Genomic DNA, 11330 nt, shown 5'->3' with positions numbered 1-11330 from the left:
AGCCAGCTCTTAACCATCGCACCACTCGTTCGGCCCTGTTTTTAGTTCTAATAGTTTTTTAATGTGTTCTTTAGGATTTTCTATGTGCAGATTATCCCATTTACAAATAGGGGTATTTTCACTTCTTTTTCCAATCTGTGTGCCTTTTATTCTTGACTAATTGTTCTGGCTAGAGTTTCCAGTGTGATATTAGACAAAAGCAGCAAGAGCTGACATCCTGTTTTGTCCCTGATCTTAGCAGGGGAGCAGTGTCATTCACCAGCAAATATGATGTAAGCTAGGAGTATATGGACAAGGGAGTCCTAACCCCAACCAAGCCTCGGGGACTTCCATGAAGAAAGGTGGGCAGGTGCCAGTGTGGCCTGCGGCAAGCCTTGAGGCTGAGAGTGAGCCGAGAGTCACACCTGGCAGGGACTTGGATGGCCCCATAGGGTTTGGGTCCCTTTCCCAAGAGCAGAGAGAAACTGTGAGACGGGTTTTCAGTAGGGGAGTGAGGTGAGCTAATAAGTGCTGAGCTGGGGTGATGTTCAGGGGGCCCAGAAAGGAAGCAGCTGGGGGGAAGACAGGAAGGAGGAGGAACTGACAGGGCTTAGGCAAAGCTGGAGGCAGACAGGCAGAAGAACTAGGAAGGGGCGACTCCTGGGGTGGCTGCAGGGGGGATAGCCCTACCTCTCAGGGGTCATCTGTCTTTATGTCCACTGAAAGGCGCCCTCCCCTTGACTGCAACTAAATCCCAGTACTCTTGGCCTGCAGACGCCTCATCAACTTGCACTAATGGTGGAAGGTTTTTCTCCTTGGATATAAAAGGCTAAATCTCCATCTATGGGTATTTGGTTAGTTAGTGAGTGAGTGAGTGAGTGTGTGTGTGTGTGTGTGTGTGTGTGTGTGTGTGTGTGTGTGTGTACATGTGCGTTAAGTGCCCTCCCAACCCTGCTCCCTGGAACTACCTGGCTGGAGGCTTTCCTCCCTCCCAGGGTGTTCTAAATCACACCCCACCCTTCACTCCATTCCCTGTTGCTGGGAAATCAGATGACTGCTGGTATTCAGGCTAATGGCCCTTATTAACCAAATGCTGACATCCCTAATATATAGGTTGCTTAATTAAAAGCTTGCTTGCCCAGCCAGCTTTCAGAGAAGCAGCACTTCTCCAACAGGGACTGAAGATTTCCAATAGAATAGGGAGGAAATGATGACATGCTAATGATCTATAAGACCCCTTTCTTCTATGATAAAAGTGCTTGGTGGGGTGGGGGAGGTACAGATGGGGGTTGACCTGAGAAGAGTGGAACCTGAGTCACCTAGGGGTTTGCTCCCTTCCACACAGGAAGCTCCAGGCAGCACCCAAAGTACCCCACCTCTGCCAGGAACAGCCCCACCACCCAGCTGATAGCCAGCGCCCCCTGCCCCCCAGCCACCCCTCATGATCCGAATTACCCATCAGTGCCCAATTAGCATCTGGTATCACAGGCCCTCAGCAAGAACCGTGGGGCTCTGGCTTCCTGAGAGCGCAGCTCAGCCAGGTGTGCTTTTTCCTTCCAGAACTCAGGGCTGAGGAAAGACCCTCCCCTTGCCCCCTTCCTCCCACAGGTGTTAGCAGGTGTTAACAGACCCGCCCAGACCTAACAGCCAGCTCTATGCTGAGTTCAGCCCAACCCCACTTAGAAGAAATCTGAAGCTTAAGTTTCTTTTGTAAGCAAATGAATGCAGGCTTTCCTTTGGTTTGTCCTTAAGCCAAGTGGGGGGAGAGGGAGAGAATGTTTTCTTTTTCTACTTTTTTTTTTTTTTAAGATTTTATTGGGGAATTGGGGGAGGGGACCAGCCAAGTTGTTCTTCACTCTTAGTTGTGGAGGGTGCCAGTTGCCATCTGGCTGCCCGTAGGCAGCTCATGGCCTCTAAGCTCAAGGTCTTGTGTTCAAAGTTGTCGGTGAGCGTAGCCACCACCCCATGAGGGAATCGAACCAGCAGCCTTATTGTTAAGAGTGCACGCTCTATCCACTAAGCCATCCAGGCAGCAGCTCAGCGCAAGGTGCCAAGTTCAGTCTTAGTTGCGGGTGGGTGTAGCCCATCGAACAGGCAATCTTGTTGTTACACCAGCTGAGCCATCCTGCCACCTGTTGGCAGCTCAACCGCAGCTCAGCTCAGGCACATCGTCACTGACCCATGTGAGAATCGAGCCGACGGCTCTGTTGCTCAGAGCTCATGCTCTTAAGCCAACTCTTAACCAACTGAGTCACTCAGCCGGCCCGAGAATGTTTTCTGTATTTCCGTTTCCTTTTATTTTATGAACATAGTTACTAAATAGTTGTTTTCAGATCTGTTTTAAAAATCTCACTAAATAGGAGGAACAAGCTACAGTTATATGCCTTTGAGACAATGCATGAATGGTGACTGGAGGCAGGAAGACACATAGAAAGAATACATTTAAAGCTAGAACACCTGGCTTAGGTTTTAGGGTTGGAGATCCTTTGGGTGATGATGACCAGGGGAGGAGGTGCTACTGGCATCCAATGGGTAAAGGCCAGGGGTGTTTCTAACCACCCTGCAGTGCGTAGCAGAGCCCCTCACAACGAAGAATTATCTGGTCAAAATATTAGTAGCGCTGAAGTTGAGAAACTGCTCTGGGTCAACTCTTAGACAAGAAACTTCATTCACAGCAGCATTTCTTTTGTATAATAATAAAATTCGAATCATCCCAAATGACCATCAACAGTGGACTGGATGAGTAAATTGTGACATATCCATGCAGTGGAATAGTATAAAGCAATGAGAATGAATGAACTACAACTCCATGCATCAACAGGGTACATCTCAAAAATGGGGCAAGTGGTAGAATATGATTCCTTTTGCACAGTTAAAACAGGCAAACTGCGTATTTATGTGTGTGGTAAAACTACAGAGAAGAGCAGAATTGTTAATACAGGATGGTGGTTCATTCTGGGAGGGATTACAGTTTAGGAGAGGCACCTGCAGGCTTCTACGGCACCACCAAAAGCTCCTCTAAAGTTGGGGGGAGGGGTAGATTCATGACTTTGTTTTACTTTTATTTAGATGTTTAAATATGCTTTATAAACTTTTCTCTGAATATGGATGTTTTCCACAATCTGCTGGGGACACGATAATAGCAGCTAATGTTTATTAAGAGCTAATGATGTGCTTTTGCAAGGACCTTGTCAGGGAGGGTATTTTGTTCTCAGAGAAAGTTTAGGGAGTGACATATCCTTCTAAGGATGGAGCTGGATTTGAACTTGAGCAGGCCAGTGCTGGCCCCGTGGTCCAAACCACCACACAGTGCTGCTGCCACCTCCTGTTGGGTTCCATCTCCCACCTGCCTCCTCTCTCTCTCCACAGGGTCCGGAGACAAACGACCAGTCGGCCTACCCCAGCAGGGGGCAGACCCAAGCCCCAGCCCAAGCCTAAGCCTCAGGTGCCACAGTGCAAGGCTCTGTATGCCTATGATGCTCAGGACACAGATGAACTCAGCTTCAATGCCAATGACATTATCGATATTATCAAAGAAGGTAAGTGCAAGTAAGGCTGGCGGGCTGGCTTGGGACAGCTTCCCAAAGAGCGTACAGACACATGGCTGTAAAAACTAGTTTAAACATGAAGGGAATTTATGGGTTCCTCTAACTGACACTTGCAGATAGGCCAGATTTTAGGCTTAGTTTGATCAAGACTCCAGTTTCATTTATTTAATGCTTCTTCCAGCTCATCCCTCGTCTTTGTATCTGCCCTCCCCCTTCTCAGGCTATTTTTCCTTCTGGTAGCAAAATGGCTGCATCCGTTTCAGACCAACAAATCAAATCACGTCTGAAATCTTCTATATGTCTGAAACTTCTTCTCTTAGCCATTGAACAGAAGTCTTAGGTTTCGCTTGGATTGGACCCAATTAGTCATGTGCCGATCCCTGAACCAATCTCTGTAGCAAGACAGAGGCCATACCACCCCCTATGGGTTAGACCTGGGAGGGACTGCCCTGGGAAACAGGAGTTAGGTCTATCCCACCCAAACTTCATGGCCTCTTCGTACTGAAGGTGATGGAATGGAGGCCAGGGAGACAACCTGTGACACCCATTATAAAAATGGCCTGTGGGCTTGGCTGAAAGCGGTATTAATTTAGTAGGGAAGATAAGTTAGCACGTAATATACCTCTAATAAAACATCAGGGCTTATGGAAGCATAAAAATAAAACAAAGGTAAGTCCTGACTTAAGGTGTTAGAAAAAGCACAATGAAGCAAATGGCATTTGTGGTGAGGGAGGGGGAGAGAGACAGAGAAGAAAGACATGGAGGTTAGAAAGAGCAGCTCGTTTTAGAGAAAAGGGCCAACACTCAACCATGGTACAGAATCCCCAAGGAGGGGAAATGGGAGATGAGACGAAGCTAGGGGTGGCCTGGTCATAGAGAACCCTGAAAGTCAGGCTCAAGAGAACTTGTGATGATGGTGCAGAGTCATCCAAGGTTTAGGAGCAGAGCAAGGACAACCTGCGTGGTCCTCGGCAAGTGGGGCTTTCAGGAAGAGGCGACCAAGGACAGCCCCAGGAACTGTGCTTTTAACAGGTGTCTTCATCACATAGGCTCACTCTGAAGAGAATTCTAGGTCCCTGGACCAACATCTCTCTGAATGACCTCTGGGTATTACTGTTATCTTTTTTAGCCATCTAGTTGTCCACAGTTTTTAGTAGTTTTTAATAGCCGTTTAGCATCTCCCTTCAAAAGGGTCAGGGTAAAAATAAGTGTTGAAATAAACTTTAGTAAAAACAAACAGGATTTTTGTGTTTTGTTCAGCAAAAATATTGGAAATGACCTAATATCCAGTAATAGGAATTGGTTAAATAAATTTTGATATATCTGTTCAGTGAACTTTGATGCAAAAAGGTTTTCATTAAAGATAATGATACAAAAGTACAGTATATTTATTGAAATGGAAAAAAATGTTCCTGGGGAAAAAGGAAAAAATTAGTCTATGTATAAAATATAGATTATGGACTATAGTCTCATTTTTGTAAAAATATAAAATGCATATGACTATAGGCATGTATGTATATATACATATATATGTTATAGAAAATGTTAAGATAGTCTCAAGTTGTCAAATTTTAAGTATTACTTTTCATTTCTTAATATCTTCAAATTTTTCTATTAAAACATGTATTAAAAAATAAAATAAGGGCCGGCCGAGTGGCTCAGTTGGTTAAGAGCTCGCTCAAGAGTTTGAGCTCTGAGCAACAGCGGTTCTATGCCCGGCCCGAGCTGAGCTGCCGCTGAGCTGCCAACAGGTGGCAGGATGGCTCAGCTTAAAAATAAAATAAAATAAAATAGCATGCATTAAAAAAATAATATGTATTGAAAAAAATAACATGTATTGGGTATAGTTAAAATTATTATATATTTGTGTAAAATGTAGAGTTTTGAAGTTATCAAAACATGTTATAAATTATCACTGTAATTTAAAGTGTGGTATGAGTGCAAGAATAAAGATATATATAAATGGGAAAGAATAGAATCCAGAAACAAACCCATCTGTAAGTAGGTATTTATTATATGATAAATTGTGGCATTTGAAATCAAGGGAAAGGACAATTACTTTTTATCTTGCAAATAAAATTAGATATCTACCTCATACACAAAATAAATATTAGATGAATTAAAGATCTAAAAATATATAACTAAATGGGCCGGCCGAGTGGCGCGATGGTAAGAACTGGCCTGGGACGGCAGAGGGCCCCGGTTCAGATCCCACATATGAGGGCCAGTGACACTGCCCTCCACAGCTAAGATGCTGAACAACAGCTCAACCTGGAGCTGGGCTGCCCTGAGTCGCTGGCGACGCCCTAGGCTGCAGCCCCTGTGGCAGTGGGTTGCCATGGGCTACTGTGTGTAGCCAGCAGCCAGCGTGAGCGGCCAGCAGCCAGCGACTGATGTGCCTCGCCCAGGAAGAGCGCAATGATGGTGCCAAGTTGGGCCAGTGAAGCAACGTCCTCCACAACTAGATAGAAGAACAAAAACGACAGCAACTTGTCTGTTCCCCTTCCCCAATTCCCCAGCGCTGTTCCCATCCCCCCAATGCCCCAATAAAAATCTTTAAAAAAATAAAAAATTTAAAAATTTAAAAAATTAAAAAAAATATATATATATATATATATATGTATATAACTGAAGTATATATAACAGTGTTAGGAGGAAACCTAGACTATTATATTAATCTTTGGGTGGAAAGAGCCTTCCTATGGAAGACATCAAGCTCCCAAACCATACAGGATTTAACCTCATAAAACAGCTAAATTAAAACCTTCTGTGGTGAATAGCACCAGGAGCAAAGTTAAATTATAGAAAACAGACAAGGGAAAAACGTTTTACCCATATAAACAACTCCTACACATGAATAATAAGACAGACAACCCAGTCCCGAAGCGGACAAGGTTCTACTGGGGCAATGCATAGCGGAGCCTCCCCAGTCATCAGTGAATGCAAAGCAAAGCATTTCACCTGCGACCCCAGCAGAGGTTAAAAGGTGATGCAGACCACACTCTCTTATCCAAACCTGTAGAGTCAAATGAGTTTCAGAAATCAGAGCTTTTAGGAAGTTAATAATGATGTGTATGTATATATCATATATAAATAACACCTCTTGAAGGTTCCAGGGAGACACCCCAGATCAAAGTCAGTATTTCTCCTGTGAAATACGAGCACTCACACTCCGTGGGAAGAGGCAGCATAAATAAACTCATGTCAGTTCAGGTCAAGTTCTCCCATCAAAGGCGTTACAGAAAACTGTTGACTTTCAGAGCATTCTGGGTTTTGTCATTGCAAATAAAGTGTCACTATAATAATATCTCTGATCAGTCAGGGAAATAGCTACCTTCTCTTTCACTGTTTCCTGCTAGGATAGACTTCTGGGGAGGAAATGGAACAGTATTTATCACAATATTTCAATCCCCATGTCAAAACAGTTACTTTGGATTTATATTTAATCTCTCCCACCAAAATAAATCTCAAATAAATAAATACTGAAATGTATAAAATAAACATCAAAGTCCTAGAAGTAAGTATGGGTGAGTTTTCTTTTGATAACATCAATATGGGAAAGGATTTCTAAACATGATATAAAACCAAGAAGCTGTAAAATAATAAATCATTTGATTCAACTACTTAAATATTAAAATAACAAAGAGTTCATAAAAATAGGAGCGATATTTGCAACTCATGACAAGGACCAACAACTGGTAGAAAAATAGGTAAATGATATGAATGGTGGAATAGCTCATATATGCAGCTATAGAAGAAAATATGGAAGCTGTATACTGATATGAAATTATCTTTAATATATATAATTATGTTTTAAAAATGCAGAACATGCAGTGTGCGTAGTATGCTATCATTTGTATACAAAGGGGATCATTTTTATAAATGCTTGCCTTTTGAAAGTACATTTGAAAGTATTTACCTATTACAAAAAATAAACTATATTTTTCTTATAAAGGATAATAGGTCCATAGTCTTTGACCCAAGAACCTCTCCTGTACAACTACTTGCACATGGGCATAAAGATATATATGTATGGACATTTACGGCATTAAAAGTGGAAAATTGGGAACACGTGTCCATCAATAAGGGCATGGCTATATAAATTATGGTACACAGTGCAGGTGTTTAAAAAATGAGATACACATGGAAAGGTCTGAAAAGTACTGAAGAGCAAAATGCAGAATAGTAAGATACAGAATGGCCCGTTTCCGTTTAAAATGTGTGTGTGTGTGTATGATCACAGAAGAAGGTCGGGAAGAATATGTACCAAATATTTATTAGTGTTGCAGGGACTAGGATTAAAGTGGGAAGTGAGGATTATGATGTGTGGCAGACTAGGCTCTCCCAGCAGCAGACTCAGGTGGAGTTAGGAGCATGAAAGGTGCAGTGGGGGAGGAGCCTTGTGAAAGAAAAGGGACGGGAGCAGGATTGGGAGGCCATCAGACGCAACCCAACAGCCTACCCCTCCCAGCTGCTCCAAAGCCAAGGCTGCTTGTTGAGGAGGCCAGAAGGCGTAGGCCCTGGCTCAGCATTAGCCGAGGCTGCCCGGGGAATGACAGTCTCATCTCACAGGCTGGGCAGAGCTAAAAGGCCTGACAGCAGGAGGTTGTCAACAACATCACAGGTGGGCAGCAGGTTCTTCCCTGAAGGGAGCCCTGAGCGGTACAGCTGTGCATCTGCTGTGAGGGAGGGGCTACTTGTTACCACAAACCTTTTTATTTAAAATGAAAGGAAATAAAGACCGTGGGTGGAGCCAAATCAGCCTTGCCAGTGGGATCCACCATGGGCATTGGCTGTTTGGCCGCGGGCAGAACAGTCTTGCTCCCCGCTTCACGGTCGCCATCTCTGTCTCCCTGCAGATCCTTCTGGCTGGTGGACGGGCCGACTACGAGGCAAGCAGGGCCTGTTCCCCAACAACTACGTAACCAAGATCTGAGGTGCACAGAGACTCTGACACACGGGGCAAAGGAACTCCAGGCACGGACAGGGGAGGGGACGTTTGGAGGCTCTCCTGATCCATAGCCAGCAATTGCTTCTCCAAGGCCTGGTGTTATCCTGGCATCTTCCCCATGGAGGACATCAAAAAGCTGGGTTGGGGAAAGAGAGTGTCACTCCATAAATGATCCTGAAAGGTAGCCTCTTCGTAGGAACCCACGAGGGCAAAACAACCATCCACTAAGATTTATTTATTCTATTTAAACCTGGTGAGAGGACAGGCGAGGTCCACTCGGACCTTGTTGGCTCTATCAAAACAGTACCCCGCTCGCTCACCAGGCCCGGGGAATGGCTGTAGGCGGCCGCTGACAAGTGCCTTTAGTTGAAGAGCACATTTCTTTCATCCCTCTTTTCCTTACCTGACACACACATTCCTCTCTGCCACCTTCCCTCAGAGAGGACCACTCTGCAGGCTGGGCTTGGCGTGAGTGGGCACTTCCTGTGCAAATGCCAAGGGCTGGCATGGCCTGCTGAGCCCACGGGTGCAGAGGGGCGCTGGTTTACACTTGCCGGGACATCGGGCTGCCGGGCTGAGTGGGGGCTGGGGGCTGGGCTGTCGGCCTTGCTTTCTCTGGGTTTTCAGTTGGAATGTGGCTGGCCCATGTTGGTTTTGTGTTTCATGCTGTACCTATTACTAGAAGGGTCTCTTTTTTTTCAAGCTGTACATTTATAAAAACAGATCATATACTGTATATATAAAAATCTTGAGATGGTAGAAATATGTATGAATGTACTAAGTAGTATTCCACTGTACTTATTCATAAGGTAGGTTTTATTACAAAACTCGCACCAGGTACTTACAAATGTGCACTACTCCTTTGCAACTATAGAATCAGTGTTACTGCTTTCTAGCTCAGTCCCCGCAAACCCTTCCCAACCCTTTCCCTACAGGTAATTTTCCTCTGAGCCCCTCTGCGTCCCTTCCCCTACCTCCTAAATAAATAAAGGAATCCGTGAACCACCTTGTTCTTTCTTGATATTTGTTATGGGTTGAATTTTGTCACCCCACAAAAAGATATGTTGAACTACACACACACACACACACACACACACACACACACACACACACACACACGCAATATTCTTACCTCTGAATATGACCTTATTTGGAAAGACGGTCTTTACAGAGGTAATCAATGAAGTCATTAGGGAGTGCCCTAATCCAGTATAACTGGTGTCCTGATTAAAAGGGGGAAATCTGAACGCAGATCCACACGCAGAGAGGGAAGAGGCGTGGAGTCAGCCACCTACAAGCCAAGGAGAGGGCTGTGGCATAGCGCCTTCCTTCACAGCCCTCAGAAGGAGCCAACCCTGCCGGGACCTGGATCTCAGACTTCCAGCCTCCACAATTGGAAGACAATTAATTTGTTGTTAAACCACCCACTTGGTGGTACTTTGTTAAGGCAGCCCTAGCAAACCCATGCAATGTTTATGACCGTAATAATGAAAAGTTGGGGGGAATGTAATGTGCATCAATAAGGGAAAGAATATAGGGGAGACTCACTTCTCTACCTTTCCTCCCAGTTGTCACAAGTCACTCTTAAGCTAGTGGGAAAGTAAGGTTTGACTACCACACACCTTTTTGTCATTTCAGGATCCCCAAGTCTGTGGGAAAAGATTTTCAGGGGTTACATATAAGGAAAAAAATGTATATAAGTTTGGAACAAAGTAAACCATTTAATCCTATGGTTTATCAAGAACAGGAAGCAAACTTTATTCAGTAGCGATAACAATGTTTAAAGTGTATTTCAGTTCTGTTTTGAGACCATTTAAGAGGAAAATAAAGCCATAATGTGATGACATGAGGAAAGGTGATTACCTCCTTTGACTATTTTACTATTGCCGCTAATAGTCTCTATAGTTTACAAAGGACTCTTCACATTCCTGGACTCACTGAAAGTGAGAGGAAGGCGACAGAACCAGAATTCCACCTGGAAGCATCATGGACGCCCACAGCCTCCGCCCACGCTGCCTTCTCACTGGCAGGAGTGCCAAGATCGCATTGACTTGTTAACGTCCACCCTTGGCTGGCTAGAAGGAGCTTTTGTTTTTCTTAAACAATCAGTCCTGAAATAAAAGAATCCCAACTTTAAAACAATTTGGGGCTGACAGACAAGTCCGGGTTAAGCACAGGTTCTTTTAAAAAGGACTATGTTGAGGATAAATCTTAACTCAAGCTTTGGAGGAAGTAAGGTGACCTGGACGGTCAGTGGAAAGAATCACAATGTGTGAAATTCCTTAAATAAAAATTTATTGGCTTTAAATAATTTTCCCTAATGTTAAGCATGGAAGGAAGCAAGGGGGAGGCGGGGAGGAAGGAAAGAAGAAAGGAAGGGAGGGAGGGAGAGAGAGAGGAAGGGAAGTAAGGAAGAAAGGGAGCTTCCTCCTTCAGCCCATGGCTCCGTGAGGCAGAGCTGCTCACAAGAACAAGCGAGAGACAGCATAGCTGTGCATCCCCACTGGCTTGCACACAGCAGGGTTTACACAGAACCCAAATCCTTTCCCTTTTTGACTCCCTCTCAACAACTCCCGAGGACCTCCTGCATGGATCTGGGTAGACTAAGGCTTGGCCCTGCCTCTAGTTGCTACTTCTTTTACAGGTGTTTTTCTGGGAAGTTTCATTGGCGGGTGGGGATGGAGTCTGGAATCAGGAGTAGAGAACGCACAGTGCATCTTTGGTGGAGAGCCTCTATGTTCCTGGCAACCCTTTTATGGTCAAAACAGTAGGAGCCATCCTGCAGTGTTGCCCCTTCCCTCCTTGTTTTGTGTCTCTCCCAAGGCCTGGATGGTCTTTGCAATTCCTCCTGA

The 11330-nt window shown here is 44.6% G+C and overlaps 1 protein-coding gene across 1 annotated transcript in view; it reads left to right on the top strand.

Annotated features, from left to right (window-relative positions):
* Window positions 1-9485, top strand: part of MYO1E (myosin IE) — a 218532-nt gene extending 209047 nt beyond the window's left edge. Inside the window, exons 28-29 of the mRNA XM_019657546.1 lie at window positions 3349-3518; window positions 8387-9485. Of these exons, the coding sequence (XP_019513091.1) occupies window positions 3349-3518; window positions 8387-8463 (247 nt within the window). The 3' untranslated portion in view covers window positions 8464-9485. The remainder of the gene's footprint in view (window positions 1-3348; window positions 3519-8386) is intronic.
* Window positions 9486-11330: the final 1845 nt, after the last annotated feature.

Source organism: Hipposideros armiger, unplaced genomic scaffold (assembly GCF_001890085.2).
Source record: "Hipposideros armiger isolate ML-2016 unplaced genomic scaffold, ASM189008v1 scaffold_276, whole genome shotgun sequence".
NCBI lineage: Eukaryota > Metazoa > Chordata > Mammalia > Chiroptera > Hipposideridae > Hipposideros > Hipposideros armiger.
This window is presented reverse-complemented; position numbering and strand designations above follow the sequence as displayed.